This window comes from Carassius carassius, chromosome 12 (assembly GCF_963082965.1).
Source record: "Carassius carassius chromosome 12, fCarCar2.1, whole genome shotgun sequence".
In the NCBI taxonomy this organism is placed as follows: Eukaryota; Metazoa; Chordata; class Actinopteri; order Cypriniformes; family Cyprinidae; genus Carassius; species Carassius carassius.
This window is the reverse complement of record NC_081766.1, coordinates 24071619-24090715: the sequence shown is the minus strand read 5'-3', so window position 1 is coordinate 24090715 and position 19097 is coordinate 24071619. Positions and strand designations below refer to the sequence as shown.

Below are 19097 nucleotides of genomic sequence, written 5' to 3'. Positions count from 1 at the left end.
ACGCTTGCTATTAACTTGTTTGAAGGTGGTTCTTCTTAAAATTGACAGCTGTGTGTTCATGACACTAACGTTAACCATTCAACTTCGAATTGATTCCGTAATCTTCCGGTAACAGTAGGCTAACTTAACGTTCGCCAGCGCATGACGATGTTTTGATTCAGACTGCACAAAGAGAAGAGAAGATGTACGGGTCCGTTGTGAATGTGTCTGTGAGAGCAAATAGTGTAGTTACAGTAACTACAGTAGCTGCGTCAGAAATGATTAAACCAGAAGGGACATGTAAATAAATGTGAGCTGAATAAGCGCTTTTTTTCTTTTTTACATATTGTTTCAAAGCAACTTTACAGACATAACAGGAAAATGTTGTAATAATATTGTTAAATATAAGTAGGTAATAGGTCATACCTATTGCTTGAAAAATAAAAAATATATATATATTTCAAATTTTTGCCTATGTAGGAGATCCCTGTTTATTATTATTATAATTCTAATGATGACATGAGTAATGATACATGGTGATTTTAATACACATGCTTATTCTTTCTCTGTCTCTCTTTCTGCCTACAGATGGCTGAAAAAGTTGAAAGCTGTAGCAGCAAAGTGTGGGACTACTTCTGCAAATACTTGAACTTTAGTATTATAATTTATTTACAGTACACACACAGACTGTTAAAACCAGCTTCAACTGGAAGAAAGTAAAAGTGTTAAATGTTTAAAACCAGACTGTTTTTTGATCATTAAAAAAATATATACTTTTGATATGCAATTGTTTATTCATTGAGACTGTAATCTAAGGCTTTTTTTTTAACATAATCCCTTCTGGAAAATGGTTTATACAGCCCACATACATAGAACAGGCAGATATTTTGCTATTGAATGTTGTGTAAGTGCAGTTTATAGGAAATGGGTCTAATATCCAGTTTATTTTCAAAATCAAAATATCGGCTTATAAATCGGCTCTTTTCGAGTTAATATCGACATCGGCATCGGCCCCAAAAAATCCATATCGGTCGGGCTCTAATATATATATATATATATTGTGTGTTGTCAAAAGACCCGGTACTTCGGTACCAAGTCGGTACTAAAAAATTTAAATGTCACGGTACCGCCTTTCTTTAAGACGGACGGAATCTCAAAATCCAGTCATGAAAATGAAACTTACATTTTAATATGGACAGTCAAGGAATTTGTCAAAGTTAGAATAAATGAATCAAATCAAATCTCCATATGGACCAGTATCTGTAAATGTTAAGCCGCAAAAGTTGGTTGAAATATGAATCCTGCATGTTCTGCGCATCTCTGTGTGAATGAATGAATGGCAGAGATGTGCGGTTTTGTTGACTGAAGCGCGTGACGCTTGCAGTAATTTCAGCTTCTGACATCTCAATGAGGACATAATTACATAAACAACATCACCAGAACGGTTCTGAGTCACTTCACAAGCAATTTTACCGTTTCATTTGAGTAAAACCAGTGTCAATTTAAAGGTATTGACGGTAACTCATTTTACATAAAGGCATTGTGCTAGAAATATTAGTATTATTTAGTAGAATCTATGTGATACTGCTACTACTGTTGAAAAAATTAATAAAACTTTTTAAAGAAATAAATTGCACAATATTTCTTCCATGTTTTAATTTTAATAGCAAATAAAAGTGTTAATTAATTAAAAGACAAATTAATTTTGGGTGAAACTTGTTTACTGTTTTTCATAATTATATTACTTTTAGAAAAACTTTAAACACAATTGTAAATAAGTATAAAGAAGGGCATTGCTTTTATTTTTAGTGATACATTTTTTTTTTTTTTTAATTAGCATATTTTTGTGTTTTGCTTAGGTAACGAAATTGATACAGAGAACCGTGGATTTTCACTGGTATCAGTAACGAATCCTGAAAATTTGCTACCGTGACAACAATACTGTATATATATACACAGTACAGACCAAAAGTTTGGACACACCTTCTCATTCAAAGAGTTTTCTTTATTTTCATGACTATGAAAATTGTAGAGTCACACTGAAGGCATCAAAACTATGAATTAACACATGTGGAATTATATACATAACAAAAAAGTGTGAAACAACTGAAAATGTCATATTGTAGGTTCTTCAAAGTAGCCACCTTTTGCTTTGATTACTGCTTTGCACACTCTTGGCATTCTCTTGATGAGCTTCAAGAGGTAGTCACCTGAAATGGTTTTCACTTCACAGGTGTGCCCTGTCAGGTTTAATAAGTGTGATTTCTTGCCTTATAAATGGGGTTGGGACCATCAGTTGTGTTGTGCAGAAGTCAGGTGGATACACAGCTGATAGTCCTACTGAATAGACTGTTAGAATTTGTATTATGGCAAGAAAAAAGCAGCTAAGTACAGGAAAACGAGTGGCCATCATTACTTTAAGAAATGAAGGTCAGTCAGTCCGAAAAATTGGGAAAACTTTGAAAGTGTCCCCAAGTGCAGTCACAAAAACCATCAAGCGTTACAAAGAAACTGGCTCACATGCGGACCGCCCCAGGAAAGGAAGACCAAGAGTCACCTCTGCTGCGGAGGATAAGTTCATCCGAGTCACCAGCCTCAGAAATCGCAGGTTAACAGCAGCACACGGAGTTCTAGCAGCAGACACATCTCTAGAACAACTGTTAAGAGGAGACTGTGTGAATCAGGCCTTCATGGTAGAATATCTGCTAGGAAACCACTGCTAAAGAAAGGCAACAAGCAGAAGAGACTTGTTTGGGCTAAAGAACACAAGGAATCAAGGAGTCCAAATTTGAGATCTTTGGTTCCAACCACCGTGTCTTTGTGCAACGCAGAAAAGGTGAACGGATGGACTCTACATGCCTGGTTCCCACCGTGAAGCATGGAGGAGGAGGTGTGATGGTGTGGGGGTGCTTTGCTGGTGACACTGTTGGGGATTTATTCAAAATTGAAGGCATACTGAACCAGCATGGCTACCACAGCATCTTGCATAATACAAAGTTTTGTATATAAGTGCAATAACTGTAATAGTTGCAAATTTTAAGTCTATGGTAATTTAATTACCTCAAACACAGTGTTTCCTTTAGATCAGCAGATTTGAGCGCAGGAAAATACAGTTTGCATTCAGCAAATTAATTTAGTGTTGGGCGATGGATCTAGTTGGGAAAGCAAATACAACATCACCTATCTGGAGTCATCTGCATTCATGTCACCCATCAGCGTTTGCACAAGTTCTCGTGATCGCAAACGCTGGCTGGTCAAGTTTGGTGAGGCTCTCAAACTTGCCAAATACAAACGAGACTGCGATAAATAAAAGATGGTAACAAGAAATATGGCAACGATTCCTATTTCAAAGAGAGCACGTGCAGATGAGGAGTTACTGAGCTTGCTTGGTGGCGGAAAAGTAAACCGGACGCAACACAACCGCGTTGCGCCAGGTTTAGTCTGTCTAGTGTCTATAGAGGACATATGAACTCTGTGTCAGTACCTCACAGACCGGACGGGGGATTTATCATGTCGTGTTGTGCTGCATCCAGTGTAGCATCACTGATTATAATAGTATTTTGTCGCGCTGCGTCGCTCGTGTCCGTTAGACCGGGTGTATTTAACTTTCTTAGTGAAAGTGACGTGACCTGCAGCCAAGTATGGTGACCCATACTCGGAATTCATACTCTGCTTTTAACCCATCCGAAGTGCACACACACAGAGCAGTGAACACACACACACACTGTGAACACACATCCGGAGCAGTGGGCAGCCATTTATGCTGCGGCGCCTGGGGAGCAGTTGGGGGTTCGGTGCCTTGCTCAAGGGAACCTAAGTCATGGTATTGAAGGTGGAGAGAGAACTGTACATGCACTCCCCCCACCAACAATTCCTGCCGACCCGAGACTCGGAACTCACAACCTTTCGATTGCGAGTCCGACTCTCTAACCATTAGGCCACGACTTCCCCTCAAGTAGGCTACTTTCACTGACAGAAGTGCTCAAATAAACACGAACAGACAAGTTAAATACGATGTGTTAGATGAGTGAGACAGTGCTGGGCTGATTTTATAGACATGTGAATACATATAAATATATTCTGTATATAATATATATAAAATATATTACATGCATGCACAGTTTAAGTCAGCTTTAATCACCTTTTTTGGTAATTACATGAATTAACTGACCACGACACTGCTTGCACATAGTTTATTTCGCAGTTTGATATGAAAGGAAGCGCGCACAAAGTGAAGTGGAGCGCGTCTGAAACGTCTCCTGTTCAGTTATTCGTCTCCTGTTCAGTTATTCTGCGACTGAATAAATTCACTTCTTGTCATGAGAAAAAGTGTCAGAAGCAGCAGTTGTGAGTTGGTGGCCATCCCCACGCCTACGTTAAATATTTTGAATACGTTAAACTGAAAAAAAAATTATCACCTTCGTTAACGAGCAAATTTTGACACTAATATATTTATACATTAACATATACATACATATATACATATATACATACATATACATACATATATATATAAAAATAAAATTTTCAACACCACACCACCGGCGGTTGTTGGTCCATGACTACCGCAGTGGTAAAAATCAGCCACCGTCACAGCCCTAATCATTACCCTAATTTTCTTTTTTTTTAACTGGATGAATGAAAAACTTTGCATCTTTGTTTTATTCGCACCAACATTATTTGTTTTTAACATTTTGGAATAATGTATTTATATAGCATACTTTTATTTAGTCTCACTGGTAAAGACCTTTTTTTATTTAAAACCAAATTTAAAAATTAGAACAAATACTGAATGCTGATTAAGAAACCTCTTATTGAATGTGTGTTGATTGTGTTGTTTGGATTGTAGAACTATGCAGTCATTGCCTTTAATTTCACATGGTTACAGTTAATCTTTTCATTTAAGGCCAGTTCTATGTAGTTTCAACCCAATTCAAATACAAAAGCTGAATGCTGATGTCTGTAGCATCTATGTTTGTATTGAATGTAGGCTACTTACTGTGCAGTTACTGCCGCTAATTTCAGATGGTCACGGTTATTGTTTTCAATAGCCAAAAGCCAGTTTGGCCTATTTAATAACAAATAAACATCTTGTTTATGCACACTTACCTTCTTTCTTGTTTGTTGCTTAAAGATAAAAAAAAAAAAAAAAAAAAACACGGAAATCGGTATCGGAATTGGCCAGTTTGCTTGTAAAAAAATTGGTATCTGAATCGGCCATAAAAAAATCATGATCGTGCATCCATAAAAAAAAAAAATATATATATATAAAATCATTTGTTTTAAACTGCAGTGCTTAAAAACGCATGCAAAATTAAGTTTTCATGAATATGTTTCAAAAATAGCATTTTTTTTTTTTTTGGGATAGATGCAATTTACAATAAGCATGTTAAAATAGCAGGTTATTCTACTAATTACTTATTGCAAATAGTGGCAATCATATGCACCTCAGCATTGTGATACATTCTAAAATTATAAAAAAAATAAAAAAAAAATTATTAAATAGATGCCACCTAGCAAATTGAAAGTTTGTGTGTTGGAAGAGGAATGGTACAAAAGAAGGTGGTGTCTTCGCATAAAAGGTATCAAGGAGACCTCAAGTGAACATATAAGAGAGGATGTGATTCAGCTTCTTGGTAATATAACGCCTGAGTTTGACGCTATCATGTCAGAGGCTGTGGATGTCATGCATCGGGTGGGTAGGAAGGAGGTCAGTCGTCCCAGAGATGTGATCATTGTCTTCGCCTGCAATATGGTCCGAGATGAAATATGGAAAAGAACCAAGACGTCTTCGGTATGTAAGGAAGCTGGCATCCGTTTTGTGGAGGATTTGACGAAGGAAGACAGACTTTTAAGACGTGAATTATGGCCAAGAATCGAACCAGCCAGAAAGAAAGGCAAAGCAACTGGCTTTAGAGGCCCATTTGGGTACATCGGGTAAACGTATTTCTTGAGAGGGTATGACTGTTTCTATGAGGTGAGATGGACTGATAAGAAAACGGGATTTTGTTTTCTATTCCGCAAACTTTACATTTAGTCTGTGTTGCAACAGACTGCATTCTTATTTCTGTTTATTTCATAGATTAATTTGTTGTTTAATTGTTGTTTAAAGTCAACGTCTGGCTGACTAAGCTTGTATTAATTTTTCTAAAAATAAATTTTTCCTGTCATATGCGCACAAACTGACAGTCAACACTTATAAGCTACTACTAAATATTGTAGAAACTTAATTTTCTGCAAAGTTGCTTTGTAATGATTTGTATCGTAAAAAGCGTTATACAAAAAAATTAATAATAAACTTGAATTAATTGTTCATGTTCATGTTAAAATCTAACATCTTGTTTTTGTCCTTGAATTGGGTTTAAAGGATCCTGTTTAAAAAAGGCAATTTTTTTTTATTTTGCAAAAGTCAAAAATCACACTGCTTGTTTTTACAGGAAAATCATTCAGAGTCGGCAGATGCTGCCTTTTGGAAAAAACTGTGGGGGGATGATATGTTACTCAGTCATGGGTCAAGTCAGTCTGCAGGTGCTGCTGTTTGCATGAATAAATGCCCCGGTAAAATTATTACTCACAAGGCTGTTATAGATGGCTCACAGTAGTTTTAAAATTAGACTAAATATTTATCCATTATTTGTTGTTAATACTAGCCCATCATGCATCCAACCATCCACTCGGCGTTAGGGATATGCAAGTATCAAATTTTCTTGTTGCGATTAATTGCTCATGCTTTTATCATGGTATTGAGGTATTATCACGGTATTGAAATTTAGTTTTAAAAAAAGTGCTCATAATACAGTATAACAGGTTAAAAAACTGTTTTTCTTATAACAAAAATAACTGAATATTTAAATACAATAAAGCAATGCAGAAAAATATATAAAGTTAAAAGTTTTGCACCGATTAAAGTGCTAAAGAACTATAAAGACCCACGGTATTACTTTACAATAAGATCTCTTTAGTTCACCATTAACATTCACAATGAGCAATAGCTACATTTGCTACAGAATTTATTAATCTTTGTTAAAAAAATAAAAGTTTTAGTTCATGTTAGCTCATTAAATAATACAGTTGCAACTTTAGATTTTATCAACGTGTTATTAAATATTGGAATACCTAAGATGAATGAATGTTCAGAAGAATTTTTCATTGGCAGTGTATGTTAACTAATGAATTAACTAATGTTAAAAATGAAGCCCTAATTTAAAATGTAAATTAACAATAAAAAAATCAAAACACTTTCAAACTATTTCTATGTCAAGTTGTAGTCCAGATTAAAATAGCATATTAAGACTTAATACTTAAGTATTTGGCACTGTGATGAACATCATAGCAAATACACAAATCTGATTGGCTATTTAAAATTTATTTATTATTTATTAAATATGTTTTAGAAAGTAAGGCAGCTGGTTTATTTGTGGTGTTTCCAGGGTAAGGACATTTTCTGCAGTTTAGCGCCATCTGCTGTCAGAGAGTGAATGTGCTTCATTCAGCGCGCCTCTCACATGTGCTTCTCATGCGTGCTTGTTTACATCAGAGGGCACAGAGTCTTTAAAGCAGCATACAGCGGTGTTGTGCATTTTGAGCAGTTGATGGGAATAGTATTCTTAAAATGCATTCCAAATTCGGAATAATTTGTAATATAAAATTATTCACAGTATTTAGAAATGCCCACGATAACAAATTTGTGCATATTCATTACCTTTATATATCGCATTACCGAATACCGGCACAAGTCTACTCTGCGTTAAGAGCTGTTCAGATTAAAACTACCAGCTCTGCAGTGAATCAGTGTCATGGACGGAGGACAGAGCAAAGTATATATTTCCATCTCGTTATGCCTATGGTTTAGGTTTTTTCTTATATAACTTATTTGTAAATAGAGCAGTCACTGTCTGTGTTTACACCGGACGCGAAAAGTGTGTCTAAACTTGTCACATCAGTGACAAATCATCTGAAAGCAGTTTCAGAACATTTCATCATAAACCGAACGAGCATCAGTTCACTGATGGGGATCGTGTCCAGTGTAGACAGCATCACTGGGTTCTGTTGTCTTTTGTCGGTTCGCGCCACTCGTGTCCGGTGTAGACCTGACGTGCGTTTTTTAAAGGGTTATGTTACAGCCCTGTTTGTTTTTAATGTTTTTATTAAATATCTTTATTGACTGCATGATCATATCATCATATTATTTACTGCCATGCGACCTACAAAAGTAAAGCTTGGCGAGTCAAGCAACGAGCATTGCTGCAGCCGGTTGCTTTTGGCGGATGTGCTGTGCTTGTTCTGCCGCGGTCGTCTTCATTTCGTCGGGTGAAACATCTCTCTCACTCGGCAGCAGAGTCTGTGAGCAGCAACAAACTTACCCTCCGCGCGCTCAGAGCATAAAACTGATACCAGAAACACGCTCCACCTTCACTCCGTGGCGGAGTTATTCAGTATGTTTGAAATGTTATGTTCATAACGTAACCTATGAAAAAATTTTAATAACAAAAATTAAAATAACAGACAGATTTTCAAAGTGGCTTAGGGTATTGTGTGTAAACATTGTAAGCATTAAATCTTTAATTGCTGCTTTCTGCTGTGCAAATTTTGTTTGTGATGAAAATAACAGTACATTTTCGTCAGTTATTTTATATAAACAGATAGATGAATTTATTCAAGATTTCAAAATCAGATACTGATAATTTAATAGTACTGTAAGATTACATTTGTTTGAATGCATTATTGTGTAAGTGATTGTGTGTGAATGTGCAAATCATGCCTTAACCTGAAAATAATCAGTAAAAGAAACAGACAAACTCCTTGAGAACTAGCCTGTAACATCCTGCTCCACTATTGCAGTCATTATAACCTTCTGATCAAGCCATAGCTAAATATGTCTAGACATTCTTGCTGAATATGCAGTTATATTACAGGCTGTTGGCATGAATTGTACCCGTGACGGAGCTCTGATGGAGAAACAACGACGCTCAGACTCTTAAAAAGTTCCGCTCTTTGCTCCAGTCTGTGAATGTTGCATTTCTCTCGTCGGAGAGAGCCAGCACTGTGAATTTCATCTTGCAGCCAACAAGAAAACATTTGTTTATTAACATATAATTTAAATGTCTCATTTTTCACAATTATTAGGCAACTTCTGCATGTGCTTTGCAGCAAACTTAATGCATGTGCTTGAGCGCGGAATATATTAAGACTTAATTATGTTAATTTGATATAAACATCTGATTAGTTGAATAATGACAAATGAACGACTAGAACTAGGAAAAGTCTTACGTGGTGGCAGACCACAACAAGTCCTAAACCTGCTCAGCAAGTTTCATAAGACACTGTCCATATGAAAGAGCAAGAGATTGTAAGGGAAACAGGTCAATTTAGCTCAAAAGGGGGTCATTTAAGATTTTAAAGGGAATTTGAACAGAATCACTGTTTCACGGCTGATCACTGAGACGCCCTGCGAATCACTGAACGAGCCTTTTAACATCAAATCTGCACTGGATATTAATATCCAAATTATAGTGGAAAACACTATCAATTAGCACAGTAACAAGATCGGCAGTTTAAGACATTAACTTGTAAGTACAAAATACACGATACTTCTCTTTTCAATATGAATAAGGCTTTATTAGATAAATCTAAGACATAAACCAATCTAACACATAAACGCACGCACTCACACATTCACACAAGTTGCAGGGAAGATCGAAAGTTAGGGAAAGATGAGTTTAAGAGAATGGAAATGTGGCATCCCAAGTTTACAGCAATACGTTAAATTGCATAGACATGAACAACCATCAATCACTTAATTAGCCCTCGCATTGAGTTCCTCAATGAGGTTAAAATTATATTAGATACAACAGTATAGATCAGTCAGGAGGTCCTAATTGCGTCTCCTGTGAAAAGGGGGTTCCCTTTGTTGTCATTGAAAGGGGGTTTCCCGATGTCTCTGATTGACTGGAAGTTCAGTAGTCGTTGAAGTGATGTCTTGGGAAGCCCGTGGTAGGGCGTTGGCTGACGATGCAGAGTTATGGGCTGGTTGAAGTTGAACGTGCACTTGGTCAGACTCGGAAACAAGGCGTTACAAAACGTAACTCTCAAACGGAAAAGAAAAATAAACTATGAAGAACGCTAAAAGTGATGACTAAGAAAGCCTGGCTAGTAGCAAAGCTAAAAGCTTAAAGCAAACTAAAAGCAGGCATGACAAATAGCAGAAGCAAAACTAAAAGCTAAAAGCGAAAAGCAAAGCTACAAGCTAAAAAACAAAATTTGATGGTGTCCTAAGTATTTAAACTGGCCTGTTGGCCACACCTCAAATGTTGTCTTGACCAATCAGATATTTTCTTTGCTCGGGGTATCATAAATCATATGTTATCTTATCAAGCACGTGGTCCGAATTTTCCCGCTCTTGCAGGGTATAATTTTGGACATGATTCCTATAACAAGAATATGATACATTTGACAAATAACTGATGGTCAGGACTGTTTCAAGCTAACAGATTCAAACACATACATACGAAACATGAATATGTATTCTTAAGCTATCCAATAGTTATTAAAAGACATACACTATAAGTGATTATAACATGATAGTCAAATGTGTGGGTTACATATAAATGAATATGGAGTCAAGTGATGGATTGATATTCATTTAGAAGTCATTTTCAGTTCATTTTGGTCCATTTATATCTAGAAAAGACAGTTTCTTTGCCATTCTCTGACATAAAGAGAATGTGGAGACCAGAGGTTAAAGCCTATCTTTCAAGTTGAAGATCCCTGTGAATGAACGTGTAGATAAATAGTGTAGGAATTCGACTTGCTTGAAGAAATTAATCATAAATGTGCATTAAAACAGTTTTTTAAAAGAAATTGTGAGTAAAATTACTTCCGTTGTGAAAACGCTCTGATCGGAAGTGACGCAACGGCCGGTAAACATCGTCTCTTCGTAATGGAGTCAGACAGTGAAGAGGTTGCAGTAGGGATAAATGTCAACTCTTACGATGGGCCATTGCCGTATAATTACGAGCCGCCTAGGCGAGAGAGGGGTCAGGCAGAGTTAAGGGGAAGGGTAAATGGACAGAGGAGAGAGATAGAGTTGTGGTGTGAGGAGAATCGGTTGAGAATTGGGCAGGTGTCTTGGTGAGTGACCACAGGCTAAAGCCAATTGTGGCTAACGTCTCCATGTTTAACACATTGCAGTATTTTTAATAAATCATATTTAGCAATATTGCTGTCGACTTTGTTGTTTTTCAAGCATCCATGTAGATTGTCACCATTTATGCCAGCAACATGTGTCTTAAAATAATTAATTTAGATCCCAGATTTTAAATGAATGTTGTAGGATGTAGGCTATAGCTTACATATGTGACGGTCAGCTAGTCTGGATAGGGATAGAAATTCTGTGCATTTCTATTCAACACAGTTTAATGTGAAATTTTGTAGAAATTGCTAACTGATTTTTAATCAGTAACTGCTTTTAGACCTAGGTGTCCGCATGTTCTGCTTCTGCAGATGTCAAGCGTTTGGGCCGTATATCTAAACAACATAACCGGACAGCTGGAATTCCGAACTTAGTCGGCTGTTATACTACTCACCTTAGTATTTCCGACGGACATTATGTAAATGAGCTCACATGTACTGTGGAGTACGTGTATGAAAGCGGTTAGTCTTCCGGCTAGGACGGGAATATGCTGTTCATGTAAATACAGTCATTGTAACAAGGATATTTTATTGTCATGTGAAGGGATACTGGTTGTAAGGCATGCAGATAAATGCATCTAATTGACAGCCTATACTGTACAGGGGGTGTGTCTTTTTACAGTGCATATTTACCCAAGTTTTAGGAAGTAAGTAGTCTACATGTCGTTTCTTACAAGGTCTTACACCAACCATTAGAGCTACAAGGAGGGAAGGAGAGTGAATTTATCTTAGCACATTTGTTTAACAGGTGCTTGTGTGGTAGATGTGAGGCTATGCCATCAGCAGTGGAGAGTGTGTGCTGTAGGGAGGTCGACGCCTATTGGTCCCTTGTCCAAAACCTAGATCCCCCAGAAGACATTACCTGCCTCACACTCCATCCAGGGTTTGAAGCATCCTGTCTGAATCCTTTTGTGCTGCAGATAGCATACATGAACTTCAGACAGGAGCATGGCCCTCTTCAAGCCAGCAGACCAGAGTAGGTTTTGAGCAAAAATTATTTCACACTGCAATTCAAAGAAACAGCTTTTCTACACCAAAATAGTAAATCCTGTTAAGCAGGTTTTTAAACTCAGTGGTTTCCATATACTTCCTATAAAAACAACTTTGGTGTTGTGTAGTACAGTAGAATATCAGCCAACAGGACATGCAATATTTACCATTGGAATTGTTTACTATGAAAACATGGTATGATCAAAATGTAATTATGTCCCAATCTACACCACAGGCAGTTCCGATACACAGCATACAGGCAGGTTGTCCGCTGGGCGTATGGAATACTAGGCAGGAACATTAGGAAAGCCATACCTTCATGTGTTGTGTCAGCAATAAGGAAGCAGTTTGCAGAGGAGGGACAAACATACAAAGGTTTCCAGTGGCCCCGCTTGGAAGACGATTAATAAATACATAGTGAAACAAACTGTACTGGTACAATTGATCTTTTATTACATGTTAAAACGTGAGTGTCGTGCGAGATGGAGGCTGACTGCCTCATCCTTGGCAACCTTCTGGACGGAAGAGGTGAGGGGGGGGCGGTGCAGCAGAGGACAAGACGGCACTGCTTTCTTGTAGGGCCTGTGGTGACTTGCAGTATTCCTCTACCAGAGAGACCATAAGATTTGTTGCGTATCCTTGAGGAGAGAAATGTTTAGAAAACATTTAGTAACATGGATGACTCGCATAAAGATAGATTCACACAAAAAAGATATTGAAAAACTAAGTGAAACTACTAACCGTAAGATGGTTTCTCCTTGATGGGGTGGACTACCCAGCCACCTTTCCGAAACCGTGGGTAGCGAACAGCGTAGCGTACCTCACCCTCACTAGTACGCACTACATCTCTGTTGCCATTACTATTGAAATGTAGGGCTGCCAAGAGAAGTCTGTACGAGATAAGTAGATAAAACATTAGGTCTCCAAAGCTAACCCAATGCAGTGAAATGCAACAGAAATATGACATTAATGTTTTCAGTTCAAATGGGTATAAGACAATGACTCATCTTTGCAATTATTTTTTTGCAAACAATATGTAATGCTGTTATCAATCTATAACATTTTGGTCTGCTATACAAGACTGCATTAGTTTTTAGCCATATTCATTCTGTCATAATTTCCTGAAATTGAAAAAAAAAAAAAACACTAATTTTATTAGTATCGATACTTTTAAGTGATAACACTACCTGCTGTACATCCCAAGAAAAGAAAAGCCAGTGTGTTTGGGAGCAAAGTGCAGAATAAGAGAATGGTAGGCCTCCAGGGAGAATGTCTGATGCTAAGGTGACAATTGTCGAATATCCTTTACCAGTGCTTTCCTGGCAGCTACACTCTCCAGTTTAGTGGCTGCTGGTGATCCTGAATAAAACGTATTCTGTCATATAATCTCTCGCATTTCATAACACAAGTAATTATTAGTACACATGGGGTTACGTATTGATAAAACCAAACTAAAATTTACAAGCACTGAAAAAAGTTTAGCCTCAAAACATTTGACATCTTTTAACATAGGCTATTATGTTGTACCTGGTTCCAGCCACTCCTTGTTTCTTGCCTCTCCTTCCAATGGTGGATGTGCGCAGCTGGTAAATGCTGGAGAGCTGTGTTCATGTATGTCCTGTACATGATTTATCATACTCTGCCATTTTGCCTGCATCTCATCTGGATCTCCTGTAGGGGTGGAAGCTGCGGTCCAATAGAGATGGTTGATAATGGCAGGCCTCCACAGCTTCAGATCCTCACAGTCCCTCTCTTTTGCAGCAGCATTCAGTGCTTTCTGTACACCTGTTCCAGAGCAGACAAACAGAGCAGAGCAAATTAATTATTAGGAAAGTGAATTTAACTACAAAAACAAGTCTGTTATATAGAACTACCAGCATCACAATACATACTTTTCCCAATATGCCAGACGTCAAAGAAATGCTTTGTTCCTTCTGAACACATTTTCTCACGTACCCACTTGGCCACCTAAAACACAAATTGATTTTATAGAATTGATTTTGAGTGATACTGTGCCTGTCAATGCTGTTCAGCTTTAGATCTCTCCTAGCATCATTACCTGCCGATTTCTGTCTGTTATCAGAGCAGACACTTGCATGTCTTGGTCCATCAGGAACTGCATACTCCGCTTTAGACCCTCTAGCTCACACCAAGAGCTGCTTGGGACTTCTGAGCTCTGTAAAACCAACTGATTATTACTGAACAGTAACTGTAATATCAGTAACTAAATCAGACACAAGATTTCTGTGTGACATCAACTTACTTGGACAAGCTGAACATCCAAAACTTTGTTAATTCGATCCTCAATCAAGGAGTAGCTACCATACTTGGCACAGTGTCCAGGAGAATCTGATCTAAGAACGTCAAAAACAGTTACATTTATAGGTTAATGCAAAAACACATTGACCTGTTCTACATCAGTGACGTGAGCTGGACCATTCTACCTGCAGTCACCAGACAGGATCAATCCACCCCCAGTCTCCTTCAACTCCCTGATGATCCCACTCTGCTCATTCCTCCAGGCCTGCACGATAGTAGGGATAGTGTAATAGCGCTGATGGCGGAAAAAAGTGCCGGGACTTATGCACTGCAGTCCAAACAGCTTCAGCATCCTGATTGTCTGAGTAGCCATGCAACCTGAGAAGTGGATGGCACCGCTGAGTAAAAGGTTGCAGGCAGGCATGTTTCGATGCACCTTCTCTTGGTTTTGCCAGTAACGCTCATAGCCACAAGTTCCGCAGGCCTGAAAGATGATAGAAGATTCAATACTCAAGCAGCTTTAAGATGAGCCAGTAAAAAACCTGTATAGTTAAGACACAAATAATGAATATACATACTGTACATTCACAGACTATAATTCAGCTCCTCATAGACAGTTGACAATTAAGACATTACCTGCTTGACTTTTATGAAAGTTCCTTCCGGGTGCATTATGCGTCCCTGGGTTTCCCCACAGCATGCAGGGCAAACTGTGAACAAGGACAGCAACTGCCTCTGGCAAACAATGAACTTGTCAACAGCACTGAAAACAAGAAAAGGAAAAGACTCATTAATTCTGACTATGACATCAGAAACAGTTTCCATTAATAAAAAGGTTTTTACTTTGGGTCACTGAGAGATTCCAGCTCTTCTGGTTCCTCCTCAGAGGACTCTCTCAACATCTCCTCCCCTGGACTCCATGACATATCACCAGAATGGTTGACAATATCAGAAAATGACCATTCATCATCACTTTGTTCAGGACTGGCCAGTGGAGTTGATCTGCGATGCTCAAACCTTTCGGTTTGAGTCCCCACATCCACCATCTGAGGCTTTACCTGAACACCTTAGATGAAAGAGATTCATCTTAATAATTGTTCACCAATTGTACATTCATTGGTAACAACACATGCACTATCTAATGCAACCCAGTAAAAATGTATTTTTCTAACATTATGAAGTTCTTAATTTTTAATGTTTACTGTCTGAAAAGTGGAAATGACAAAATAGTAACCATGGAGATCATGAAATTTGACGTAATCCTTATTTGTGATTGTTTATGGCATGTATGTTGAATGCTAGATATATAAGCTAACTACCTAATGAACGATGTAAACATCTTATGTTGCACTGTGATCCACGATGGACCAGTTCTGGCTCAGGGTCCATTGTAGAGATGTCTCCATCTCCATCAGGATCTGAAGTGGCAGTTGCACCCGCCCCGTCTTTGCTGGCAGCACTCTCTCCCATAATCTGAAAACAGACCGAGATCACAACTTTGAACTCTAAAAAATGTAGTCCTTTCATGAAAATCCCCCATTCATGCATTATTTAAAAGACTGTTAATCTTTTCAAAATCTTTTTAAAGTACGTTAGTCCCGAGCTGCATTCCCTTGCATGTGCCTTGTTGATACCAGCTTCGATTAGTCAAAGAAAACCAAGGCAAATCCGATTTAACTAAGAAAACTAATATTGTAAAGAATTACTTGGATGCGTTTTGGAGACGGTGAAAAGTGCGCGCTCTTTCTTTCAGTCAAACATGCGCCCTGTCACAATCTACATTACTCACCGATCAAATAAGACTTTGGCGGGACAAAAAAATCAATTTGGCGGGCGCTAAAACAAGTTAAATGCAGGAAAATTCATGCGTGAATTTAACCGAGTAGTAATATGCGAATGCGACCACATAAAATTGTAATTAAAAAAAATTAAATTTTCTGGAACCCTGTCTAAATAGCTCAATAAAATAAGTGGCAGGAGGCTCATGTGCAGCCTCACGGGGTGTAACAAGAGTAAGCTGACGGCAGCTAGGCGGGCTTTCGTGCCATGCCAAGACTAATCCATTATAACGTCAAGAAAAATACATTTGCAGAGATTACATGCAGAGCTACATTTCGATGCAACAATTTGTATATGGTATTATAAGACTTACTGTGCAAAGCTCCCGTTTTCGACGCGCAGATTCTCTGCTAGTGCTAACATTAACGTTAGACTCTTCACTCCCGCCAGATTTTGCAGGTGGACTTGCATGCACCGATGGCACAGCTCCATTTGCCAGCCTAACCCACTCTTTTCGTCGAAATCCCATGCGAAATTCCATAAGATCTCCTTGGTTGTAGCTGTCCGGTGTGAAGTGTTTTTCACATACCACCGTGTGTCTAGTCAACGAGGAGGCAGCGAAATTGCTTCTCTTTGCCTGGACGAAACGTATCCAAGCACGGAAATCTTTGTGTTTCTTGTTTGGAAATCGGTGGACCCGATGGCCAGACAAGTTGGAGTTGTTGCATCCAAAACAAACACAAGAATTCACCATTGTGACAACTCAAACCTACTATAACTATAATAACGATAACGACAATCTCTATTTTCTGTTTCCACCTCTCAGACTACGTAAACCCACACTGAGAACCAGGGCTGCAGCGCCTATGTTTGCCTGTCGTTACGTCATATGACGCCTTCTCTGGGAAAAGGCGGTTTTTTGGCGCGTAGCTTAGAATAGGCACTTTTTTTCCTTAATTTCTGCCCGTGGGTGTTGTAAAACATATGTATTCTTATGTACGTCTTTTTAAATTTACATTTTCATACAATATTCTGTATAAATTAAGTTATAAAATTATATTGAAAGATGGCCTTTAAAAGGCCCCCTTAGGAATTTCAGTCTGGTTCTGCTAGGTGGGGGGGAAGTCAATCCAAGGATTTTGTTTATAACTCTCATGGGTTTACATATGCTGGCCGGCGTTGCATCTTGATTACTTGCCCCAAATTTGACAATCTCTTCTCTGAATTAAAATTGTCAATAATTGTTCTAGTGGTGTTAATGTTGAAAGCTGTTCTCTGAAAGAGTTGGTTGGTTGGTTGGCTATCTTGCTTCGGAATTATTTACAACCTGTTGTTGCCTTTCTGATGAATTCGGCTCGTGTTTCAACCACAGTCCTGATCGACTCTTTAATTTGTCTGGTTCAGGTCAGATACGCCCGACAGTACCCGAGCCCGACAAGTACATTTTGATTGACAGCTTTTTAAAAGCCCGAACCCGTTTACAGCCCGACATTATTTAAATGTCACACGCACACAACTCTTTTGCCTTTTGTCAATAATGAGTCATTTAAACATGTTTTAACATAATTTATTCATAACTAACGTAGACTAGACCACTTGGAAGTTGGAATAAAGAAATAAAATAAGTCCTCTGTGACATCGTAACATCTCAGCATTCTAGACATAGGCTCATTTAACCTATAAATAAACCAACGCACCAATAAAAACGAGTCATTTTTGACAAATTAAATTAGGATAAATTTTAAATTAAGATGGGTATTTGGCAATAACGAAATTAAGATAAAGGCTCCGCCGGATTTGCTTCGCACTAGCAGATGATATTTAATAAAAGAATAATGCCAACATTAGCGTAAATACTCTGTCCACATTATGCATTTAAGACTCAATGAATATTTATTTATCATTTGAAAAACCTTTACTCACAGAGATTAGGCTAGGTCTACATGTTTTTGTGGAGGAAAATGATTGAATCCACTGTAGATGTCTTCAGTGCGTTCCTGCGCTCACTGATGGTGCGTCATTATTCACTCTTTATTCTCATTTTAAACATGGTCAAAACTTTTCCACACCTCAGACTTTGCTTTAGTTGCTGGTGCAACCAAAACGTAATCACCAGAGGCAAGCCCCCGTTACACCTACTGCGCATCCATTTTCGCATCTTTCTCGCGCTAATCGAAACACATCACATGACCGCTCGGTTACCTCGCAAACCGGAGCGCAAGCCCGAGCCCGGCCCGAGCCCGCGTAAGATGACATAAATTAAGCCCGAACCCGTCGGGTCCCATCGGGTCCCGTCGGTTTCGGGCAAAGATCTTCAGCTCTAATTCACACCTTGATCTCGACCACCACAAGCCTTACATAAATACCCCCCAAAAAACCAACCCCCTCCAGCTGAACTGAATTCTGTCTGTTTTTGTTTTTTTTGGCTGAAGGAATGATGTGTTTTCATGTTACTGAGTTGAAACATGCCTGTACTCACAGCAGCCTTACTCTTGTTATTCATTAGTTTCTCGCAGCCATAATGATTATAACAAATTATCAATTGATAATTAATCATTATTTTACAAAATGCATTATTTGTGATTGTGGGTGTTTGCGGAAGGATTTAAGACCAAGGGGAGTCCTCCTTCATCTGCTCCTGGCTCACAGCGCGCGTGACTCAGACGCAGCTTCACTGTCTGCGGTTTGACTTTACTAAATCAGATTGAGGCGAATTCAATTTATTGATCATGAGCCCAATATTTAGTAAGGCAGGAAAACTATAATTCTAACTGAAGGAAGACATATTTCATTGAGCTAATGCTGTTAAATAGAGAGAGAGAGAGAGAGAAAACCAAGTCTAGGGCTATCCTTAAAGGGTCATGAAACCCCAGACTACTTATTCTAAGATTTTAGCAGGT

The 19097-nt window shown here is 38.3% G+C and overlaps 2 protein-coding genes and 1 long non-coding RNA gene across 3 annotated transcripts in view; 1 reads left to right on the top strand and 2 right to left on the bottom strand.

Annotated features, from left to right (window-relative positions):
• LOC132155123 (uncharacterized) overlaps positions 1-19097 on the bottom strand; it is a 771383-nt gene that overhangs the window by 649694 nt on the left and 102592 nt on the right. The gene's annotated exons all lie outside the window — the stretch shown is intronic.
• Positions 1-19097, top strand: part of bpnt2 (3'(2'), 5'-bisphosphate nucleotidase 2) — a 93229-nt gene that overhangs the window by 24284 nt on the left and 49848 nt on the right. The window lies entirely within an intron of this gene.
• Positions 13676-17075, bottom strand: LOC132155347 (uncharacterized). The gene is made up of 9 exons (XM_059564228.1): positions 16571-17075; positions 15738-15891; positions 15262-15484; positions 15055-15181; positions 14604-14902; positions 14423-14513; positions 14219-14335; positions 14052-14127; positions 13676-13944 (listed from the first exon to the last, which is right to left on the bottom strand). Exons 1-9 carry the CDS (start codon positions 16949-16951, stop codon positions 13676-13678), a joined length of 1737 nt encoding a protein of 578 aa, XP_059420211.1. The 5' UTR covers positions 16952-17075.

Bases quoted from the DNA above. Each gene is read 5' to 3' on its own strand.
- LOC132155347 (XM_059564228.1), bottom strand. From the start codon at position 16,951: ATGGTGAATTCTTGTGTTTGTTTTGGATGCAACAACTCCAACTTGTCT. The intron at 15,892-16,570 runs GTAAGTCTTATA...GTCTGTTTTCAG, and splicing joins GAAAACGGGAGCTTTGCACA to ATTATGGGAGAGAGTGCTGC. The intron at 14,903-15,054 runs GTAATGTCTTAA...ATCATCTTTCAG, and splicing joins CTTTCATAAAAGTCAAGCAG to GCCTGCGGAACTTGTGGCTA.